This window comes from Parasteatoda tepidariorum, chromosome 9 (assembly GCF_043381705.1).
Source record: "Parasteatoda tepidariorum isolate YZ-2023 chromosome 9, CAS_Ptep_4.0, whole genome shotgun sequence".
NCBI classification, from domain to species: Eukaryota; Metazoa; Arthropoda; class Arachnida; order Araneae; family Theridiidae; genus Parasteatoda; species Parasteatoda tepidariorum.
In genome coordinates, this window is record NC_092212.1 from 31915458 (window position 1) to 31941640 (window position 26183).

Consider the following 26183-nt stretch of genomic DNA (forward strand, 5'->3'; position numbering starts at 1 on the left):
TTTGTTGCATTTTGCATAGTAATGAATATTTAATAAAACATTAATTTGAAAATAAATTCTTTGGTTACTGAGCACAATCTTAATTTTAATTAGGGCTGCAGTTAATAAAAATTGGAAATTACTGACATTTGAGTATCCTCATGCACAGAATGCTAGAAATAATCATTTCATTCAGTTGGAATATTACAGTTAAAGCTGAAATCACATTATTTATACAAACATAGCTGTAGGAAGAATATTATGAAAATAAGTAAAAATAGCATAAGGTAGAGATAAGAAAAACTTGCATGCACACAATAATTTTTATTTCTTCCTCATAATCAGAAAAATATTTGTGATTGGTATTCACCACAAAGCATTGGCGCAAGGTAGTTTTCTAAAACACTATTTCCCAAGCTGCAACCTAAAGAAAAGCATGTTAACACAAACGAGAATTAAAACCAATTGTTTTAGAAACTAAGAATTTGTACAATTCGCTATAGATTTTATTGCCTATTTCATTAGCTGCCGATATCTAAGTTATTAGTGATAAACCTAGGTAGGGACTACAACAAATCTGTAGCAAGAGTTTGGAAAGGCAGCTAGTAGATTTCCTATATTTTTTAAAAAAATTCTTTTTTTTTTCTTTCTTCCAGATTATTTTAAATTAGAAATTTCTGTCTTAAATGTTTTATTTATTTATTGTTTCTTTTAATAATTGCTTCATTGGGTAGAATATTGATGTGAAAATGTATCACAATATTTCAATTGATAGTTATAAAATATACTAAAAATGACATAGTTTTGAAAAAATTTTAATCTTGCCAAATTTTATACTTGAGAAAAGAATAAATATTTCTTTTTTTATTTTCACTAAGTTATACTTATAGCTTCGGGAAGTAAGCATTTTCTCCCTACTGATGTCACTGGAAATAAAATTAAAAAAATACTATATATCTTTTAAATTATATTTTTAGTTGGAGAAAAAGTTTTCGACAAAATATAATGTTTTTGTCAAATATTACAAGTACATATGATTTCGTTTGATTTAACTATCACATTTTTAACCATCAATCCATATACTCCATTAGGAATTCATGCTCAGGAAGTCCATCAGGATTTTCAAAAGTTCGCTAATAAATATTAAACATACAATCATAAATACACTTCCTTTATCGATGAATAGGTGTTTCTAAAAACTTGAATAATTAAAGTGTTGAAAAATAATTTACAAAACAATTATAAACGCAATAATTTTTTTAATTCACAGAATCTATTTAATAATTTTTTTTAAATATTTTTCTTGTATTACTGAAATTTATTCGTATTTCATTTTTAACTTTATAAATATTTAGAATTATAATGCTGAGCAGAAATATAGCAGACAAAACTGTGTCTCGCGATTAAAGCATAACTGAATGAAAATGAATGATAAATGAATGCTGAAAATTTTAATGTAAGCCATCTGAAATGCAGATGAAATCTACTAGCGGCCTACCATAAAGATACAACCACCAGAGTTCGTAGAATGCCTGAAAAAATAAACACAATGTATCAAAATTCCATCGATACTAATAGATCTTTGAGATAAATAAAGATTCAAACTTGTTAATTCTCTATACATTGCATAAGTTGTATATGGTAAAAAAAAGAAAAAGTTGTATAAATTTTGAGTAAAAAAATTAAATAGAAACAAAGAGTTATTTTCTAAATCTACTTAACCCTTAACTGCCCTGAAGCATTTCAAGTTTACTATCCAACATACATCATTATTAATCATAATTATTAATTCATAAATAATTGATGTTGACACAATTACTTATAGTTGTATAATTTAATTAAATTAATTGTAAACATGACAGCAGTAAGAAAAATTGACCTGCCTCTTGTTATGGTGGCTTTAGTCTTTTAAGTGTTTTTATGCTTTCTGCTGAGCCGCGGATGATCATTTTTAGCTGAGAGGTATAATGTGTGGCCGAGAAGTTTGAGAGTTTTATACTTCTGCACTGCCGCAATTCTCAATTCCAAAGTTTTTTGCCAATAACTAATATAATAACTAAAGTAATTGGGTTATTTGACAGGCTTAAGGATATCAAGTAAGAAAATGTGCTTTTAAGAATAATGCCCAGGCAGCGGGTAACCTTTCGACAAACGTTGTATTTTCATTTTATTTTGGTTGGCATAGAAAGTTTGATTAAATAACCATTTTTTAAACTTAGAAAAATTAGTACGCCAAGCTTGTAACATTAAAAATTGAATAATGGCATGCAAAAATTTGTTTTAAAAAATCATTTTTTAGCTTTTACTGTAGCCTTGATTTCGTTCTTTTTTCATTCTAGCTTTGTCCAAGCTCTTAAATACAACATTTTGTTTTCGTTAAAAATTTAATGATCATGCCAACTTTCACTTTTAAAGAGTTGAAGAAAGCATATAAATGCCTGCACTGAAATTTGTTTCCTTGAGGTTTTAAGATCTAAAATAAGCCTTGGGAAAATTAATTTATCTTCGGTTTGAGAACACTTTATACTCTTGATTTGTTAATGATGAGTCATCCCTGATTTCAGTAAGTTTGTATAGTCTTGTTTTGTACAGCTGTTCAGTCTCGAAATAAAAGGTTTATTTATACAAGCTTAAGGCGAACTTCATAGCGTGTAAACCTGCATAGTTAAATTCAACATTGTTTCATTCTTGCAAGGTTTATTTGTTAATCAGTTAAAAACCTTGTTGGGCTTTGTGATAAAGGTTGTTGCTGACATTAAAATCTGTCTTGATGTCATTTGATATTGCAAAAAACCATAAAAATAACCAAAGGAAAAATAAAAAAATAATTTTATTGATAATAAAGTCTCAAATATTAAATCTTTAAAAAAATCAAATGCAGGTAAAAATGGTAAAAAATGATATTTTAAATTATTTTACTGTTTTAATTAGTTATTTAGGTGCATTATATTATTTATAACTTATATCCCATTCTATTTATAATTAAAGGAATACAAGAATTTACATTACTGCCCTTAATATATATTTTTACAAAAGTCTTGTCAAAAATGACATACGGAATGTGCACAATAATAGTCGTAAATTAATATTTAAGAAGACTTTATAATCTGACGAATAATTATTGAAAAATAAGAGGATCGTTTGTTGTTTTATTCATGGAAGAAACTGAAGGAAGGTAGAACATAATTGTTTGTAAAAACTTTCATTTTTATAAGGCAAACAAATTAATTTGCATTTTTTGTTCCCGATTTTCTCAATTTTCCGATTTCGATAACGCTTTTCCCCCATTTAAATATTAATTTACGATTTTAAATGTATCTACCCTATTTATTTAATTATTGAAACGATTCTAAAAATATACACTGGGATAACTGAACCTCCTGTAATTGACCACATGATTGAAGTTAATATTAGAAATTTACCCGAATTTTTTAAATTGGAGGGCGATGAAAAAGAAGGTATAATACTTCTTTATTTTTTCAAAAGCATTCCACGAACCCTCGTTTTACTGTTCTTAGGAACCCATGTAAAACTGGCTGCGTTGAAGAACTTCGACGCAGCCATTTGGCGTTTTGCTCTTCTCAAGAGATGATGAAATATGATTTTTATTTTATTTATTTATTCGGTTAATCACTCCTTAGAAGTCTTCTTATTCGAGGTGCCACCTTAGAAAACATAATATCGATGGGTTGTTTGTCGTCGTAGAGAGCCGGGGCGCAGAGAATGATCCAACCAGTTCCAACCACACACGCTATCGTAAATATCCACAGGAAGAGACGATCCAACACCATAGCAACATACTGCCAATCGCTTTCGATCTGCAAAAGAAAAGCACAGTAGAGGTGATGGATTACCATCATCGTAATAAATAGGTGAAGGAGCATGTAGAAAACATTAACATACTTATACCTATAAAAAGTATTTAACTAACTACTCGCTCAAAAGGGACACAATCAAGACATTCATTTATGTTAGAGTCCCGCAGTGGACTGATCATTAAGACACGCTTCCCAACAGATCACTGAAGTTAAGCATCACTGGCTGCGGTCAGTGTGCGGGCGGGTGTCCACTTGGATCCGTCTGCCTAGGGATCGAGGGTGTGCGGTATGGTTCTTCGTTAAACTGTTCTACCGCAAAGTGCTCAACTTCGCGTGCAGATTGTTGGGCTACCTAAGCGAGGGTGCCATCCCCTCTGCAGAGGATCAAAATAGTGATGGCACATCTTCCGATCATCCTCAGGGATGTTTCCCAGACCGTCGCCAATAGCCCATTGTGTAGCTCTAGTGCGACGTAAATCAACTACGACAACAACAACAACATTCATGTTGGATGGAAATCTAAAGTAGTGCGAAGGATATTAACTTGTGAATTCCTAATCCTTAAGGTGGCGGAAAAGGGGAAATCATTTACCTTCGTTGCTATTTTTAAACTTTTAAGTGACATGCCGTCACTGGTTAATTTTCCTTTTTTGCGTGATATTAATGAGGAAAAAAAAGTATAAATACAAGCTTGTTACAATTTAACTTCCAGAGGGCAATTCAGGACGTTTTTAATGTTGAAATAGCATGAAACTTGAACGAAACCTTGAGATAACGCGTTTGATATTTATAAATAAAAAATAGTTTAAAAAAATGCATATAGTTAGAGGAAATTGTTGTATGGATCATAATGGTATACAATTCGGAGAGCAGATATTTGAGATCATGTGCTCGAACACGGGGAGTGGCTGAGAGATATGATTGCATTCCTTGTTACTCCTTATTTATCGCCGTTTGTAAGGCTTAATTTATTGGGATTTTTAAAAAAGCTACTGAGAGTCGCTTACCTAACAGGTATTCTTTAAATTTGTTCGACGCACAGACGTCAGGAAAACAAAAACTTAGAATGCGCGTAATACGTTATAATACGCGCGTAATGCGCCTTATACGTTAAAAATCAATATTATTCCAATTAGATGAAAATCATTCTAATCAATGAATAGCATTTAATAATTTTTGAATATTTTTAAAAGCCTAACTAAGGCAGCTTTATCAGATTTAACTTCACAACCAGCGTGGAACAGTCGACCCAATTACGAATTTATGACTCTCTATGTTCAATTCCGTAGCTTTGTAATTTTGAACCCGATCTAGAAGACTAGGTAACTCCTGTATCAAGTATTGGAATAAACTAGCCATTGTGGAGGACTTTTTGATGGAACGAACCTCAGGGCTCCCATTGGCCTTGTAAATTTTTAAAAGTGGTAACGAAAATTAAATATATGTCTATAATTTAATTTCTGTGTAACCACCACTAAAATTTGTTCTCCAAAGAAAGTATATATGCACGAAAATTCGAGCATCTAAACCTCTTAAAGACAAAGTGGTGTATTAAAATAAAAAATATCGTCTAGCATTAACCTAAATTTACTACCAATACTGAAATTTTTCAATGACCGCGGGTACCATGTAACTCGCGGAATGGAAAACCACGAAAACCTTCCTCTGTTATCCCAGTGACAAGGGGATTCTAACTCATGAACCTTCTACTACTGTCGGTATCTTATGTCAGCAGTATGGTTGATGTGAGCAGGGAGCAAAATTCGTATCAACCAGCCTCCTCTGGAAATCGAATCGAACATGGGTCATCATATTGAGAGGCGAACGCTTTATCCCTTGAAACAATACGTTTTATGGCTTGTTTCAAAGCCTTAAGAGCCATTTTATGAACCCATTTGAGGCTACTGTTGCGAAAATGCAACTTTTAATTTTAAGTACTTTTTGGAAAAATTGGTAGGACTGTTATGTTTAGACGAATATAAAAAATTTTAACGTCTAAACTATACCTAATCAAGTCCAACAGAAAAAAGTGAAAAATGTAGTCTTGGCAACAAGGAAATATGATTTTCAGTTTCAAATTTAGACATATACTTATAATGGGTTACACAAAATTATTGAAACACTTTTCCAACTTTAAGTAAGCAATCAATCTTTTAGCGGCAGATATCAGGTTGAGTAAAAAGTTTTCCGCCAAAAAAAAACAATCCTGTAAAATGATAAATAGATCGAAAATCAGCAAAGTTAATGAGGATAGTAATCTCCATTCAAATCAACAATAGTCTGCCAACGTTTTGGCAACTTTTCAATCCCTTCTGCGAAGAACTGGGAGGTGCGCGAGTCNTTAGTTATACTTTGAACTAACATTGATTATATATATGATTAAACTAACAATAATTGAAGTTAAAGCAAAGTACGTCTGTCAAATTAGAAACGACTACATTTAAGTTACCGTTTTTTATTTAATTACATCTTGATTCCGATTTTGCACGAATGCTTTTCTGAATCACCCGTCCCCAAGGGGTTAAGAGCCATTTTATGAACCCATTGAGGCTACTGTGCGAAAATGCAACTTTTAATTTTAAAGTACTTTTTGGGAAAATTGGTAGGACTGTTATGTTTAGACGAATATAAAAATTTTTAACGTCTAAACTATATCTAATCAAGTCCAACAGAAAAAAATAAAAAATGTAGTCTTGGCAACAAGGAAATATGATTTTCAGTTTCAAATTTAGACATATACTTATAATGGGTTACACAAAATTATTGAAACACTGTTCCAACTTTAAGTAAGCAATCAATCTTTTAGCGGCAGATATTTTGAAAATTTTTTACATTGGTTAATTGTTAGCACAATTTTAAAAAGAATATTTAAAGCGCTTAGAAAATATATCGTTTTTACCAATGCAAAATTCGGATGTAAAAAACTTCTGAATTAATAACTTCTTTATAGCTTTAGTGCCAGAAATATTATAATCATTTTATATAAACGTAATAATTGGATAAAAATACTAAGTGGGTAACCAAGTGGATAAAAATGCTTTTTTAATTATAGTGTAAGTGAAAAAAGAAAGTAGCTTTTAATTTCCTACGCTGATTTTTACCCAAGCAAATTTTACATGGTTAAAACGGGACGCTTTTTCTCAAAACTTCATGCATGATCTTTCCAATTGTATCAATAGTTTCTCTATGTAAAACCTTCCTAAACATTTGCTTCTGTAAAGATTGTTCACATGGTGTTTGTGTAGGAGTACATTCCTGCCAACAATCACTCTTTTTCGAGAATGGATTTTCCAAGAGGTAGTAAAACAATTACATACCTGCCAACTCTTCCGGATTTTCCGGAAGATTTTATTTTCGTATTTAAAGTGGTAGCAATACTCATATTATTTCGATTAACTTTTTGAATTATAATGATAACTATAAATGAGTTTGACCACCACTACATATAAATAATTACAATAAATATATGAAAGCATAATAATCTTTGCGCTAGCGAATCTCAACGGGATCAAAATATAAATATATTTCGGAATCAGATTGTTTTTCGTTTATTGTTTTATAACCACTCTGAAAATCCATTACTGAAAAACTATTTACCTAAGAAATATTTTTAAATTTTAATCTGATTAAAATTCGCTGTCGCAACGACTACTATGCTTTTATATATTTGTTGTAATTATTTATATGTAGTGGTCGACAAACTGATTTAAAATTATTATTATAATTCACAAATTTTAGTGAAATAACATGAATTTTGGTAGCACTTTAAATATGAAAATAAAATCTTCCGGGAAAACCGGAAGAGTTGGCAGCTATGCATGTATATTTAAATTTATTAGGGTAAATATAATTATCTTGTTTCTTCAAAATAAATCTTAAACACTTGCACAACCACGTTTTTGAGGGGAAAAATTTTGAAAAAAGGCAAACATTTAAGGTAAAAAACAATTAAACATCACTGAAAAACTGACATTGTAGCATGCATCATTTCAGACACTTTTTCTATTCTTAAAACTACCACATTTATAATTAAATGAAGTTTTATATATACTATGATTTTTTCATATAAAAACAACCCTCTTCCTTGAATTTAAAAACTAAATTTGATGAGATAGCAACCAAATTAATAAATTGGTAGCTATGATAATCCAAAAATCGCATGTTCAAAAAAATTTTTATGGCTTAGGAAATTCGAGATTTTTAACCTTCTTCAAGCTTGAATCAGCGGCTAAAGTACGAGTGCATCTCTTTTTTTTAAAAAAAAAAATCTAAAGTGGTGGATAATATAAAGTAATAAAATACATGCCTCCTTTTACAGACATGCAAAAGTTAATTTTGTAAAAGAAAATGGTAGTGTATTTACCCTTTACTTCAAAGGTATTAATGAGACACAGTATTTACAAGGCTGCAAAATACAGCGTTTTTTTTTTTGCAAAATGGTAGACAATTAAACACTCAATCTTTCAGAACTTTTGGTTGTTTTAGTAATAATTTAAGGACCTCACCGCGAGTAAGCTCTACTAAAGTGGTGTTTTATAAACACTTTTGAATAATTTGCGTGTAGTGGTGCAGAAAATAACTCACAATCAAAGATGCAAAGCAAATAATAATACGTACGAACATAAGCTTAGCTTTCACAAGAAGAAGCTTGGCTTCCACAAAAGCAGCCTTGCATATTTAGCGCAAAAGAGCAAGTGCAAACATATTCAAACTTGTAATGAATCTATCGGACAGCTCTAACCGGTATATCTAATAAATACAGTTAAGAGTAAATACCGTACCACTCATTTTTATAAATATACCTTTTAAATCATTGTATGATGGCAAATGCTGTTTATTGGAGAGAATTTTTCGAAAGACTAACTATTTCAAACTGATTGGCTGAGTGAATAAATTATGTAAATGACATTTTTAGAGTAGCTGTAAGCAGGATCAGTCGAAAAAAATGGGATAGTAAAAATATTTTGATACAAATCTGTTGAAATGTGAGCCAAATAACTGTTAGCCATGTCTTTTTTACCACTGCCTGGTTTAAAATAATAATCATGAAAGCATATCTATATAATTAATAAATCATTTTGAATTCGACTGTTTTGTTCTTCCAAGAAAAATTTCATGAATTGAATAAATAAACCACCAGCCTCAATCTTCTCGAAAACACAGTTCAGAAACGTAATTGAATAGCACGAGGCTTTTATTTTTCGAAATTAAAAATTGTTTGAAAGTTATTGCAATTTTTAAGTAATTTTTTTTCGTTTTTTCTAGCTTGGTTTTATTGGACAAAAACCGCTGTTTGCCAATCTACTCAATAAAACCTAGATGCTTTTAATGAAAGTGGTCAACAAACTTTAAGCTGGGAAAATTTTAACATTTCGAGTGGTAGGTAATTGATGGGTATCAGAGAGAAGCCTTTATAATTTAAAAAAAATAAAATAAAAAACGCTTCCAACTTTAAATGTCAATGATATAAGGTTACTGTTATGTATTGTTAAAGAGTAAAATTACTTCTCATTTATTTCTTCTTATTGTTGTACAAAATATAAGTCTAAGTATTTTTCAAGCTCTAAAATTCGAGGAATTGTAAAGCCCAGGAAGTATTGTAAATTTTTTGATTAAAAGATAAATTTTTGTATTCTAATCAGATTTATGGTAAATTCAACTAACTACACTATTTTTTGATAATAATATTTGTGCAATAAGTTCTTAAAATTAATTGTTTCCGCGCTGTCAGCAAGTGGTATAATTTTGGAGACTGGTTGCTTAATTCGTACCAAATGATCCATTAATCGTACCACCCTAAAATATTAAGCACTTACAATTAAGGGAAAAAATAAACATTATCATAATAAACAGGAGCTCTTAAAAGTTTAGCAACTGTACTATAAGTATGATTTAAAAGGGCAGAATGTTATGTACAAGTTGTTAAGTACAAGTGTGATTTTTATATATCCTGCTCAGGGCTAAAACCTTATATATGGACGGAGAAAAGAAAAAACAAGTACTGAAATCATCTCATTCAAGAACTTTTATTCGAAAAAACCATACCTGTAACTAAGATTTTTTTTTACAATTATAGAATATATATGAAACTGCTTCTTTTTTTAAGTAAATTAGATGTTGTAGAATAGTTTGAAGAAAGGAATAGATTCACTTCTCCCGAAAACAAGTTAAACCTGAACAATTTGTAGGCTTATATCATTCACCACTTTATTCAGATATGCCATTTAAAAAACTAGCAAAATCTGTCTAATATTTGAAAATTTTGTGTTTAGTTACTAACCGTGTGGCAAGTCGAGCAAGCCAAGTAAAATGTATCTTTGGCAACAAGAAAATATGGTATTCAGACTCAGATTTAGTCATATATTTATAAAGGGTTATAAACAAAATTAATGAAACACTTTTACTAACTTTAAGTAAGCAATTAATCTTCTAGCGCCAAACATTTTGAATGATTTTTGCATTGATAAACTGATGGAAAAATTTTAAAAAGCCTATTTAAAGTTTTTAGAATTTATATCGCTCTTACCATTGCAAAATTCGGAATTAAAAAACAGAGAGAAAATTTATAACTTCCTTCTAGCTTTAGTACCAGAAATCTTGGAATCATTTTATATAAACGTAATATTTGGAAAAAATGCTAAGTAGATAACCAAGTTGCTAAGAATACTTTTTTAATTGAAGTGTAAGTGAAAAAAGAGAGTAGCTTTTAATTTGCTACGCTGATTTTGGCCCATGCAAATTTTGCATGGTTAAAACGGACTCCATTTCTAAATATTCAAACCTGATCTTTGCAATTGTGCCTATAGTTATTCTATGTAAAACCTTCCTAAATATTTTGCTTCTGGTAAGATTGTTCACACAGTGTTTACATAGGAGTTTTTCCATATTTTTGTGAAAATCCTGTACATTTAAATTTATTAGGGTAAATATAGTTATCTAGTTTCTTAAAAATAAATATTTAACACTTGTTCAACCACGTTTTTGAGGGGGGAAACTTATTAAGCTATATAAACCTATTTTACCCATTATAAACTATAGGGTAAAAACTATTAAACAGACTGAAAAATCGACCGAAAATCAAGCACGTATCATTTAAGACAAATTTGCTACTAATAAAACTACCACATTAATTTATAAATAAAGTTTTATATAATTTGCGAATTTTTTCCCTTTGCTTAATATTTATTAGAATGCAATAAGTTTAAGTGATATAGCAACCAAAACAAATATCGCATATTGAAGGTAATCTTTTATGGCTTCGGAAATTAGAGTATTTTAAACTCCTACACGTTTGAATTAGCGGCTGAATCTGAAATTGTGGAAAATATAAAATATGAGCTTCATTTTACAGTCATGCAAAAGTTAATTTTGTAAAAGAAAATGGTAGTGTATTTACCCTTTACTTCAAAGGTATTAGTTCTAGATTAATGAGACACAGTATTTACAAGCGAGCAAATTACAGCATTTTTTCCAAAACGGTTGACAATTAAAAACTAAATCTTTCAGAACTTTTGGTTGTTTTAACAATATTTTAAGGACCTCAGAACGAGTAAGCTTTACCTAAGTCATACCTGCCAACTCTTCCGGATTTTGCGGGAGATTTTATTTTCATATTTAAAGTGGTAGTAAATTTATATTATTTTTTCTTTTATAAATTTAATTTTTAAATGATTTTGATCACCACTATTCTCACAAAAATTAAGCTTATATATTAATACGCATTTCTATCATGGTAGTTAACTTAATTTTTTTCAAATACAACGTATTTGTTTGCTTAAAATTGAAATTTTAATTCCATTTTAATACCACTGGGAAAAATGATAATGGAAGGGATTAAAAGTTGGCAGGTTTGCCTAAGTGGCGTTTTATATACACATTTGAATAATTTGCGTGTAATGTTGTAAAAAATAACTTACAATCAAAGATACACAGCGAATAATAAGAGGTAAAAGAATATAAGCTCAGCTTCCAATGGAAGAATTTTTCGCATAAAACAGCCTTGTATATTCAAAAAAGCAAGTGCAAGCTTGTAACGAAACTATCGGACAGCTCTAACCGGTTTATCAGATAAATACAGTTAAGAGTAAATACCCTACCATTTATTTTTATAAATATATCTTTTGGATCATTGGTCGAGTTATTTACAAATTTCTTGAATATAATATTTCGGGAGACCTACGATATAAAACTAAAGGGTTGAGTGGATAAATTATGTAAGGGACATTTTTAGAGTAGCTATGAGCAGGATCAGTAGAAAAAATATATTGATAGTAATCTGTTAAAATGTAGGCCAAATTACTGTTTCCTTTATCATATTTACCACTGCCTAATTTGAATTAATTAACATGATTGCATATTTATATAATTTATATAATAATAATAGATTGCATATTTATATAATTAATAATAATAATACTTTTTTTTACTATTATAGAATATATATGAAACTGCTTCTTTTTTGAAATAAATTAGATGTTGTGGAATAGTTTGAAAAAAAGAATAGATTTACTCCTCCCAAAAACAAGCTATACCTGAAATGTTTCAACTACCAGTTTTTCGGTCTCGCTCTCACCCCTGAAGCTTCTTCCAGAAAAATTCATCATTTTAGGATCGATAAGAAACTTTATTTGTATTTTGGCTTTTAGGTCTGAGGAAATTGGTTCGATTGAAGCCTTCAACACAGACGGTACTCAGACAAATCATTTTATCAAATCATACTTAAATCCAGTAATTAATAAATCATTACTTGACTGACCAGATGATTCGATTCAAAATAAATTAATAAATTCAAGATATGTGAAAAAGTGTAAGCTCTGCGACAACTAGGAATTCAAAAATTATATATTATAAATATTAATTCGTAAGAGTTGGTAGCTATTTAAATTGAAGAATATCAACTGTTCCTGAACTGAACTCTATTAAATATCTTGGCAACTGAGGCCCTTTTCCCTTTCATCTTCAACTTGAACTTAGTGGTGTTTCGATGAGGTAGTGTAATGCAAATGAAGTAAAGGAGTATTCATATGGATCATTGAGTTCTGACTATGTAGTTATATGCAATAGGGTGATAAGAGCAAAATGTAAAAAAACAAGGTATAACTTGAGATAAGCTGGTATGGTGAAAATGAGGTTATGTACGTGCTATTGATGTCGGGAATATGATGCATCACTGCAATAGTATGCTGCTATTGGTCTGATGTTCTTGTCTATGGTTGAAATCTCATAAAGGTGAAATTTACTGCTAAGCAAGAGGTGGCTTTTTCATAGAATTTGATATTTAATTTAACTATATGCCTAACAACTATTGCCAACCGCTCCACTTTCAGCAAAAAGATTTTATTAAGTGGTTGCGATTTAACAATTAAAACTTAATTGCGTTTAATTTCGAATATATCTTAAAATGCTCTCTTAGTATCACTTTGCTTATCAAATAGAGATAGGTATCTGAGCAAAACAGAAAATAATTCAAACAAAGTCGCATGTGATATGAATGTTTGAACTATTTAAATGTAGTGTCGAGCCACAGAGTTTATTAATCCAAGAATCAACATAAATTTTTATATCTCCAGAAAAATTATTTCTCCACAAAAAGACAAACAAGTTAGCATCACTGTAAAATGAATAAGAAAATGTTAAATTCATTATAGTCAATCGTGAGTAAATTAATTTCATCAATGCTGTCACTTTTGGTAAAAAAAATTACTTCAAAAATTACACTTTATACGTCACACTTTCTGAAGAATCACGCATATGCAGAACCACATAAACTATTATACAGTGTCTTTTTTTTGACAAAAAGAGGGCGCTTGAGAAATTAAAATTAAAAGCTTCGATAGAATGCTTGCAGAAGAACTAGATATAACTTTACCAATTTTGAAGAAAATCTCACAGAAAAAGAATCAAATAATTTTTAAAAATCGAGTCCAACAACAAAAAAAAATCAAAACGAAGTACCTTTGGCAATATGAAAATATGGTTTTCAGACTCAGATTTAGACATAATATCTAAAAAGGGTTATAAACAAAATTATTGAAACTCTTTTACTAACTTTAAGTAAGTAATTAATCTTTTAGCGGCAGATATTTTGAAAGATCTTTACATTGGTTCAAACTGTTGGCTCAATTTTAAAAAGCATATTTAAAGCTTTTAGAAATTATATCGTTTTTACCAATGCAAAATTCGGATGCAGAAAAATGAGAGAAAATTAATAACTTCTTTCTAGCTTACAGTAGCAGTAATTTTGGAATCATGTGATATAAACGTAATATTTGGATAAAAATACTAAGTGGGTAACCAGGTGGATAAAATGCTATTTTAATTATAGTGTAAGTGAAAAAAGAAAGCAGCTTTTAATTTCCTACTCTAATTTTTACCCTTGCAAATTTTGCATGGTTAAAACGGACGCCTTTTTTAAAAACTTCATGCATGATCTTTCCAATTGTGCCAACAGTTTCTCTATGTAAAACCATCCTAAACATTTGCTTTTGTAAAGATTGTTCACATAGTGTTTGTGTAGGAGTATTTCCATATTTCTGTTCAACCCGTGTATATTTAAATTTATTACGGTAAATATAGTTAACTAGTTCCGTCAAAATAAATCTGAAACACTTGCTCAACCACGTTTTTGAGGGGAAAAATATTGAGACATATAAGACCGACACTTAAGGTTAAAAACAATTAAACACCACTGAAAAACAGACAATTCAAGCATACATCATTTCAGATACTTTCGCTGATATAAAACTACCACATTTAAAATTAAATGAAGTTTTATAAATTTTATGAATTTTTCAACCTCGAATGATTCTCCATGTTTTATTAAATCAAATAATTGATATAGCAGCCAAATTAATAAAGTGGTAGCTATGATAACCTAAAAATCAATATGTTGAATGATTAAAATGTCAGAACAATTGAATAATTTATTGCCGAGTTACAGTAACAAGTTCAATAAGGTGTTGACCCGCCTCTAGCCTGGTTACAAGCTGTCACACGGCGTGGCATAGACCGATAAAGCTCCCGGATGGTCTCTTGCTGCATTTCCTGCAAAATTCGATCCAATTGTCGAACGAGGTCATCAACATTCCGTGCCAGATGCAATCGCCTTCCCATCATATCCCAGACATGCTCGATGGGAGAGAGATCTGGTGATCTGGAAGGACTAGTAAGAGTTTGACAAGCTTTCAGACAGTTCATAGCAATACGTGCCGTATGTGGTCTGGCATTGTCCTGCTGAAAAACCAGCCAGGGCGCTGCAAAAGGAGCGGTAGCAAAACAGGTCTTAGGATGTCGTCGACGTACTGCTGTGCAGAAAGTGTGCCTCTGATGACGACCAAAGGGGTCCGGGTGTCAAAAGAAATATCACCCCAGACAATAATGCCTTGTTGAGGGCTGGTGTGGCGTGCAATAGCGAAGGCACGATCCCCCCTCTGCCCTATGCTTCTCCAAACACGTCTTCGATGATCGTCAGGACACAGTTGGAAGCGGGACTCGTCGCTAAAGACTATACGTCCTCAGTCGGCATCATTCCAGCCTGATCTGTTCAAAACATTCATGCATACGAAATTTCAAAGCAATCGGATGATTGCTTCTTGGTGCGTCGATTTTTTTTTCTTGTTGAGTGTAATTAATAAATCGTTTTGAATACGACTGTTTTGCTCTTCCAAGAAAAATTACACGAATTAAATAATAAAACTACCATCCTCAATCTTTTCGAAAACACAGTTCGGAAACGTTACCACGTAATTGGATAGCACGAGGCTTTTATTTTTCAAAATTATAAATTGTTTGAAAGTTATAACACTTTTTAAGTAATTTTTTTTCATTTTTCTAGCTAGATTTTAGTGGACAAAAATCACTGTTTTCCAAACTACTGTACAAAACCTAGATGCTTTTAAGGAAAGTGGTCAACAAACTTTAAGCTGGGAAAATTTTAACATTCAGAGTGGTGGTAATAAACCCGTTTCATCCCGAAGTTATAAATTNTCTCCAAACACGTCTTCGATGATCGTCAAGACACAGTTGGAAGCGGGATTCGTCGCTAAAGACTATAAGTCCTCAGTCGGCATCATTCCAGCCTGATCTGTTCAAAACATTCATGCATACGAAATTTCAAAGCAATCGGATGATTGCTTCTTGGTGCGTCGATTTTTTTCTTGGATTTTTTTCTTGTAGAGTGTAATTAATAAATCATTTTGAATACGACTGTTTTGTTCTTCCAAGAAAAATTACACGAATTAAATAATTAAACTACCAGCTTCAATCTTTTCGGAAACACAGCTCGGAAACGTTATCACGTAATTGGATAGCACGAGGCTTTTATTTTCAAAATTATAAATTGTTTGAAAGTTATAACACTTTTTAAGTAATTTTTTTTCATTTTTCTAGCTAGATTTTAGTGGACAAAAACCACTGTTTTCCAAACTACTGTATAAAACCTAGATGCTTTTAAGGAAAGTGGTCAACAAACTTTAAGCTGTGAAAAATTTAACATTCAGAGTGGTGGAAATTAACCCGTTTCATCCCGAAGTTATAAATTGAAATCATACAAAAAGTGATTTTATGGAAAAAGTGGTTTAATATATTATAGAAATTAATTGTTTTTTCTACTGCTAGGGCATTCTAAAAGTCTTTGATAGATCAAAAAGTACTTCGTAGAATGGTAGGTAGAAATCACGTAAATCTCGGTGCGCTGCCGCGAAGCGGCATTAACCGATTCATCTATAGTAGTAATTCGATGATGAGGAATAGTGAGGTGGAATGGAGATGGGGGGAAGAGGTCAAAAAGTACTTGCTCCTTATAATTCTATATCTAATCAGAAATAACTAAATCATTGTGATATTTGAGAATCTTTTAATTCACCCCGATAAATGAAAATACTGAAAAAAGTTTCCCACCACTATGAATGTCTTTGAAAAAAGGAACTGTCCTATATCTATGACGCTGGGCGTTAACCGGTTAATGGGTATCGGAGAGAAACCTTTATAATTTAAAAAAAATTAAAGAAAATTGAAAAACGTTTCCAATTTTAAATGTCAATGATATAAGGTTACTGTTATGTATTGTTAAAGAGTAAAATTATTTCCCATTTATTTCTTGTTATTGTTGTATAAAATATAAGTCTAAGTTTTTTTTTCAAGTTCTAAAATTCGAGGAATTGTGAAGCCCAAAGAGTATTGTACATTTTTTGAGTAAAAGATACATTTTTGTATCCAAATCAGATTTATGATAAATTCATTCAACTAACTACACTATTTTTTGATAGTAATATTTGTGCAATAAGTTCTGAAAATTAATTGTTTCCGCGCTGTCAGCAAGTGGTATAACTTTGGAGACTGGTTGCTTATTTCCTACCAAATGATCTCTTAATCATACCACCCTAAGATATTAAGCACTTATAATTAAGGAAAAAAATAAACATTATCATAATAAACAGGAGCTCTTAAAAGTTTAGTAACAGTATTATAAGTATGATATAAGAGGACATAATGTTATGGTACTACAAAGTTCAAGTGTGATTTTTACATATCCTCCTCAGGGCTAAAACCTTATATATGGATGGAAAAAGGAAAAAAACAAGCACTAAAATCATCTCATTCAAATATTTTTATTCGAAAAAACCATACCTGTAACTAAGATTTTTTTTTTTACAATTATAGAATATATATGAAACTGCTTCTTTTTTAAAATTAATTAGATGTTGTTGAATAGATTGAAGAAAAGAATAGATTTACTTATCCCGAAAACAAGTTAAACCTGAACAATTTGTAGGCTTATATCATTCACCACTTTTTTCAGATATGCCATTTAAAAAACTGGCAAAATCTGTCTAATATTTGAAAATATAGTTTATGGTTATTTACAGTGTGGCCATTTGAGCAAGTCATGTAAAGTGTAGCCTTGGTAACAGGGGTGAAAGCGAGACGGAAAAGAGAAAAGGCTGGTAGTAAAACCATCTCAATTATAACTAGTTGTTGGGAGGAGTTTATTTATTCTTTTTTTCAAACTATTCAACAATATCTACTTGGAAATGAAGCAGTTTAATATGTATGCTAAAATTATAAAATAAATCTTGATAGTTGCAGATATTTTATTTTTCTCGAAAATAATGCTAGAATGAAAAGTCTTTCGAAACCAGTTTTTACTCTTTTCCGTCTTGTTACATAAGGGCTTTCAGACTTGCTTGGCAACAAGAAAATATGGTTTTCAGACTCATATTTAGACATATACTTAAAAAGGGTTATAAACAAAATTATTGAAACACTTTTACTAACTTTGAGAAAGCAATTAATATTCCAGCGGCAGATATTTTGAAAGATTTTTACATTAGTAAACTGTTGGCTCAATTTTAAAAAGAATATTTAAAGCTTTTAGAATTTATATCGTTTTTACCAATGTAAAAATTCAGATGCAAAAAAATGAGAGAAAATTAATAACTTTTCTCTAGCTTATTGTACCAGAAATTTTGGAATCATGTTATATAAACGTAATATTTGGACAAAAATGCTAAGTGGGTAACAGTAAACCTCTTTTCTCCCCCTCGTGGCCGGATATCTCACGGTGTATATATATATATAATGAAACACATCGTCCAAATTAAACGAAGATCTTCAGCTGCTCAATTAATTTATTGAATGCTATGCAGCACATTGTTTACACAACTAATCTAACACATATATAACAGGAGTATCTCTCCCAGAGAAAAGAAACATGTCATTCCTCGACGAATAGTCCCGCTTCTTCTAAAACGACCAACCTCTACCCTCCCTCTCTCACTTCTCCTTCTTCCCCCTTCCTCTCTTCATAGTAATTTTCGTTTCCAGTTCGTTTTCGATCTTCACAGTAACCAAGTGGATAAGAATGTTTTTTTAATTATAGTGTAAGTGTAAAAAAAATTAGCTTTTAATTTCTCGCGCTGTTTTTGGCCCATACAAATTTTGCATAGTTAAAACGGACGCAATTTTTAAATGCATCAAGTATGATGTTTTAAATTGTGTCTACAATTTCTCTATGTAAAACCTTCCCGAACATTTGCTTCTGAAAAGATTGTTCAAATAGTGTGTAAAGGAGTGTTTCCATATTTTTGTTCAACTCCTGAATATTTAAATTTATTGGGGAAATATAGTAATCTAGTTTCTTCAAAATAAATTTTAAACACTTGTTCAACCACGTTTTTGAGGGAAAAACCCTTAAAAAAAGACATTAGACACTTATGGGTAAAAACTGTTTAACACTCAGTGAAAAACAGATCGTAATTCTAACATGTGTCATTCTGGATACTTTTGCTATTATCAAAACTACCACATTTATAAATAAATTAAGTTTTATATATTCTACGAATTCCTCATCACACTGACTGTGAAACATATTAATAATACAATTTAATGAGATTGCAGCCAATTTAATAAAGTGGTAGCTATTATGATCCAAAAATCGTAAATTTAAAATAAACTTTTATAGCTATTTGAGATTTTTAACCTCCTCCACGTTTGACTTAGCGGCTGAAGTACGATTGCCATTTTTTAAATCTAAATTGGTGGATAATAGGAAAGTAATAAAATACACGGCTCATTTTACAGTCATGCAAAAGCTTCCTTTATGAAAGAAAATATTAGTGTATTTACCCTTTACTTTACAGGTATTAATTCTATGTTAATGAGACTCAGTATTTACAAGGCTGCAAAACACAGAGTTTGTTCCAAAATGGTAGACAATTAAAAACTAAATCTTTCAGAACTTTTGGTTGTTTTGGCAATATTTTAAGGACCTCACTGCGAGTTAGCTCAACCCTATGTAGTGTTTTATATAAACTTTTGAATCAGTTGCGTGTAGTATTGCGGAAAATAACTTACAATCAAACATACAAAGCAAATAATAAAACGTAAGAACATAAGCTTAGCTTCCGCTAGAAGAATTTTTCGCAAAAAGCAGCCTTGCATACTTAGCGCAAAAGAGCAAGAGCAAACATACTCAACTATCGGACAGCTCTAACTGGTATATCGGATAAATACAGTTAATAGTAATAGCCGTACCACTCATTTTTATAAATATAACTTTTGCATCAGTGTATGATTGAATTAGTAGTTTTCTTGGATATAATTTTTCGAGAGGCCAACTGTATCAAACTATAGGACTGAGTGGATGGATAATGTTAGGGACATTTTCATTGTAGCTAATAAGCAGGATTAGAAGAAATAAAAGGGGTAGTAAAATATTTTTTATAGAAATCTGTTAAAATATGTGCCAAATAACTGTTAGCCTTATCATTTTCCCCACGGCTAAATTTGAAATATTAATCATGCAAGCATATTAATAAATCATTTTATATACGACTGTTTCGTTTTTCCAAGAAAAATTTCATGAATAAAATAATTAAACTACCATCTTCAATCTTTTCGAAAACTCTGCTTGGAAACTTTAGCACGTAATTGGATAGAGCGAGGTTTTTATTTTTCGAAATTATACATTGTCTGAAAAATTTTGCATTTTTTAGGTAAATTTTTTTTCATTTTTTCTTCTTCAAATAACGATTATTTATCTATAGTAGGAGGAAAGTTTATCTCCCTCGAGATCATTATTTTGTATGCTTGTGCATGAGTTAATATTTGAAAATGTTTTTTATTTAAAAAAATGAAGGAACAAAAATAAAAAAAGGAATGGGGATAGATTAGATATTGCGAGACGCAAAACGAATTTTAAAAAATTACACTTAAAAAAAAACGAATGCCATCAGCTAGATTTTAGTGGACAAAACCCGCTGTTTGCCAAAGTACTATATAGATCCTATATGCCTTTAAGAAAAGCGGTCATCTAACTTCAAGCTGGGAAATTTTAACATTCAGAGTGGCAGATAATTTATGGGTATCTGAGAGAAGCCTTTATAATTAAAAGAAATTCAAGAAAATTAAGAAACGTTTCCAATTTTAAATGTCAATGATATAAGGTTACTGTCATGTATTGCTAAATAGTAAAATTACTTTTCATTTATTTCTTCTTATTGTTTTACATAACGTTCGTCTAAGTTTCTTCTCAAGTTCTAAAATCCGAGGAATTGTGAAGCCCAGAGAGTATTGTAAGTTTTTAGAGTACAAGTTACATTTTTGTATCCAAATCAAATTTATGGTAAAACAATTTTTGTTGATCGTCACAATTGTCATTTCTTTCAGAGGAAGGTTGCGCCAGTCTTATTACTTTTAACATTTAAATTTTTATCAGACTCACTGAATTAGTCATATTTGAAGTATTTTAATAATGAACGAAGTCATTCAACGTACTGAATTATTTTTTGGTAGAAATATTTCTGCAGTAAGTTCTGAAAATTAATTGATTCCGCGCTGGCAGCAAGAGGTACAATTTTGAAAACTGGTTGCGTAATTCGCACAAAATGTTCTCTTAATCGAACCACCCAAAAATATTAAGAACTTAAAATTAAGGGGGGAAAATAAACAATGTAATAAATTGGAGCTCCTACAAGTATAGTAACAGTATTATAAGCATAATTTAAGAGCACAAAGCGGTATGTACTATAAATTTCAATTGTAATTTTTACATATGCTGCTCAGAGCTAAAACCTTATATATGGGTGGAAAAGAGCAAAAACAATTACTAAAGACATCTCATTTAAGTATTTTTATACGAAAAAGCAGTACTTTTAACTTGTAAGATTTTTTTTTATAATTATAGAATATATATGAAACTGCTTCTTTTTTTTTAAAAAATAAATTAGATGTTGTTGAATAGTTTGAAGAAAAGAATAGATTTACTCCTTCCAAAAGCAAGCTAAACGTGAAATGGTTCAAGTACCAATTTTTCAGTCTCGCTTTCACCCCTGAAGCTTCTTCCAGAAATATTCATCTTTTAAGGATCTATATGAAATTTATTTGTATTTTGGTTTTTAGGTCCGGCGAAATTGGTTCGATTGAAGCCATCAACATGGACAGTACTGAGACATATCGGTTAATCAAATAACACCTAAATCCCGTAATGAATGAAACTTTAATTGACTAACCAGATGCTTTGATTGAAATTAAATTAATAAATTCAAGATATTTAAAAATCCCTTTTCCCTCTCATCTTCAACTTGAACTTGGTAGTGTTTCGATGAGGTGGTGTAATGCAAATGAAGTAAAGGAGTATTCATGTGGATCATTGAGTTCTGACTGTGTAGTTATAAGAGGAAAAGTGATAAGGAATGATAAGATCAAAATGCAAAAATATGAAGTACTACTTGTGCTAAGCTGGTATGGTGAAAATGAGGTTATGTTTATGCTTTTAATGTCGGGAATATGATGCATGACTGCAATAGTATGCGGTTATTGGTTTGATGTTCTTGTTTTCAGTTAAATTCTCATAAAGGAATATTTCATTGAAATTTGCTGCTAAGCAAGAGCTGGCTTTTTCATAGAATTTGATAGTTAATTTACCTATATGATTGTTGCCAACTGCTCCACTTTTAGCAAAAAGATTTTATAAAGTGGTTGTGATTTAACAATTAAAACTTGCTTAATTGCGTTTAATTTCGCCCAAATCTTAAAATGCTGTCTTAGAATCACTTTACTTATCAAATTCAGATGGGTGTCTGAGCAAAAGAGAAAATAATTCAAATAAAGTCGCATGTGATATGAATGTTAGAATTATTTAAATGTAGTGTCGGGCCACAAAATTTACTTAACCAAGAATCGACATAAATTTTTATATTTCCAGTAAAACTATTTCCCCTAAGGCGAACAAGTTAGCATCTCTGTAAAGTGAATAACAAAATGTAAAATACATGACAGACAATAGTGAGTAAATCATTTTCATCAATACTGTCATTTTTTATATAAAAAAAGTACTTCATAAATTACATTTTGTAAACTCGAACGTCACACTTTCTGAAGAATCACGCATATGCAAAACTACTATGTATTTTTTTTTTTTTTTTTTTTTTTTTAATACTAAACAGAATTTTACNTTTTTTTTTTTTTTTTTTAATAAAAAAGATGGCGCTTAAGAAAGTAAAATTAGAAGTTTCGATAGAATGTTTGCACGAGAACCAGATATAATTTCACCAATTTTGAATAAAATCTCATAGAAAAAGAATCAAATGATTTTTAAAAATCGAGTCTAACAGAAAAAAATTGAAAAAGTACCCATGGTAATAAGAAAATACGGTTTTCAGATTAAAATTTAGACATATACTTACAATGGGTTACATGCAAAATTATTGAAACATTTTTACTAACTTTAAGTAAGCAATCAATCTTTAAGCGGCAGATATTTTGAAAGATTTTTACGTTGGTAAACTGTTCGCACAATTTTAAAAACCATATTTAAAGCTTTTAGAAATTATATCGTTTTTACCAATGCAAAATATCGGATGCAGAAAAAATGAGAGAAAATTAATAACTTCTTTCTAGCTTATAGTAGCAGTAAATTTGGAATCATATTATATAAACGTAATATTTGGACAAAAATGCTGAGTGGGTCATCAAGTGGATAAGAATGCTTTTTTAATTATAGTGTAAGTGAAAAAAGAAAGTAGCTTTTAATTTCTAATGCTGATTTTAGCCCATGCAAATTTTGCATGTTTAAAACGGGTGCCTTTTCTAAAAACTTCATGCATGATCTTTCCAATTGTGCCTACAGTTTCTCTATGTAAAACATTCCTAAACATTTGCTTCTGTAAAGATTGTTCACACAGTGTTTCTGTAGGAGTATTTCCATACTTTTATTCAACCCATGTATATTTAAATTTATTAGGGTAAATGTAGTTAACTAGTTTCTTCAAAATAAATCTTAAACACTTGCTCAACCACGTTTTTGAGGGGAAAAATCTTGACAAAAGATGGACACTTAAGGTAAAAAATAATTGAACTCTATTGAAAAACAGAATTCAAGCATACATCATTTCAGATACTTTCGCTGTTGTTAAACTACCACATTTATTATTAAATGAAATTTTATATATGTTATGAATTTTTCATTGTGAAGCAGAATTTCTCATTCATTAAATAAACTAATAAATGAGATAGCAACCATATTAATTAAGTGGTAGCTATGATAATCCAAGAATGGCACGTTCAAAATAATTTTTATGTCTCAGGAAATTTGAGATTATTAACCTCCTTCAAGCTTGAATCAGCGGCTGAAGTACGAGTGGATCTCTTTTTTTTAAAAATCTCAAGTGGCTGATAATAGAAACTAATAAAATACATACCTCATTTTACTGTCACGCAAAAGTTTCTTTTACAAAAGAAAATGGTAGTGTATTTACCCTTTACTTCAAAGGTATTCATTCTAGATTAATGAGACGCAGTATTTACAAGGCTGCAAAATACAGCGTTTTTTTCCGAAATGGTAGACATTTAAACACTAAATCTTTCAGCACTTTTGGTTGTTTTAGCAATATTTTAAGGACCTCAGAGCGAGTAAGCTTTACCTAAGCGGTGTTTTATAAACACTTTTGAATAATTTGCGTGTAGTGGTGCAGAAAATAACTTACAATCAAAGATGCAAAGCAAACAATAATACGTATGAACATAAGCTTAGCTTCCATAAGAAGAATTTTTCGCAAAAACTGCCTTACATATTTAGCGCAAAAGAGCAAGTGCAAACATATTCAAGCTTGCAATGAATTTATTGCACAGCTTTAACCGGTATATCTAATAAATATAGTTAAGAGTAAATACTTTACAACTCATTTTTATAAATATACCTTTTGAAATATTGTATGATGGCAATTGTTGTTAATTGTGTAGTGTTTGGGATGCTAACTATATCAAACAACAGGACTGAGTGGATAAATTATGTAAATTAATAGTAGAAAAAAATGGGGTAGTAAAAATATTTTCATAGAAATCTGTTGAAATGTGGGCCAAATAACTGTTAGCCATATCTTTTTTAAAACTGCCTAGTTTGAAATAATAATCACGGAGGCATATCTATATAATTAATAAATCATTTTGAATTCGACTGTTTTGTTCTTCCAGAAAAAATTGCATGAATTGAATAATTAAACTACCAGCTATAATTATAAACTACTTCTTCTCCAAAATATAGTTCAGAAACGTTACCACGTAATTGGATAGCACGAGGCTTTTATTTTTCGAAATTATAAATTGTTTGAAAGTTATTGCAATTTTTAAGTAATTTTTTTTTCGTTTTTTCTAGCTAGGTTTTATTGGACAAAAATCGCTGTTTGCCAAACTATTCTATGAAACCTAGATGCTTTAAAGGAAAGTGGTCAACAAACTTTAAGGTGGGAAAATTTTAACATTCCGAGTGGTAGGTAATTAAGGGGTATCAGAGAGAAGCCTTTATAATTTTAAAAAAATAAAATAAAATTAAAAAACGTTTCCAGCTTTAAATGACAATGATATAAGGTTACTGTTATGTATTTTTAAAGAGGAAAATTACTTCTCATTCATTTCTTCTTATTGTTGTACAAAATATAAGTCTAAGTTTTTTTTTCAAGTTCTAAAATTCGAGGAATTGTGAAGCCCAGAGAGTACTCTAAATTTTTTGAGTAAAAGACACATTTTTGTATCCAAATAAGATTTATGGTAAATTCATTCAACTAACTACACTTATTTCTGATAGTAATATTTGTGCAATAAGTTCTGAAAATTCATTGTTTCCGCGCTGTCAGAAAGTGGTATAATTTTGGAGACTGGTTGCTTAATTCGTACCAAATGATCTCTAAATCGTACCATCGTAAAATATTAGGCACTTATAATCAAGGGAAAAAATAAACATTATCATAATAAACAGGAGCTCTTACAAGTATAGTAACAGTATTATAATAGTAAGATTTAAGAGGACATAATGTTATGTACAGTCCGCAAAAAAAAAAAGATATCACCCTGAATAACTTTCGTTCTAATCATCGGATTTTCACGAACTAAGTGTTAATCTTAATGGTTCCTGGGGGTGACGTCAAATATGCTAATTAATTAGTGCTAACTGTTAATTAAGTTACGAAATCAGACACAAAAACGTACTTTCTCTGAATAAACATATATTTTTTTTTACATATTTGGATTCTTAACCTTCAAAATATAGGGGGTAGCCGCAATCTGGGAAATATGGTCCCCATAGTTTGGTCAGGAGAGCGATCCAAAGTTCGTACCCCTTAATGTTAATTTCACTTTTTACGTTTTTAGTCATATTTTAAAAACTAATAAAGCAATTCGAAGAAAATTTCACCCAGTCATAAAACTCATTTACCCAAAGATAATTTCACGAAAAAAATAATTTTTAATAATTGTTAATTATTTTTTATTATTTAATTAAATTAAGGATGAAAAATTTTTGAATTATAAGGTATGAATTTTTTTATACCATATTAATCTACATATTTTTCAATTGAAAAATCTAAAGTTTCAACTGTTTTTATTTATTAGAAG

The 26183-nt window shown here is 30.3% G+C and overlaps 1 protein-coding gene across 1 annotated transcript in view; it reads right to left on the bottom strand.

Moving 5' to 3' along the window:
• Window positions 1-2144: 2144 nt before the first annotated feature.
• The window catches only part of LOC107451538 (acetylcholine receptor subunit alpha-like 1), a 129006-nt gene continuing 104967 nt past the window's right edge, over window positions 2145-26183 (bottom strand). The window contains exon 8 of the mRNA XM_071185784.1: window positions 2145-3797. Within this exon, the coding sequence (XP_071041885.1) occupies window positions 3606-3797 (192 nt within the window). The 3' untranslated portion in view covers window positions 2145-3605. The remainder of the gene's footprint in view (window positions 3798-26183) is intronic.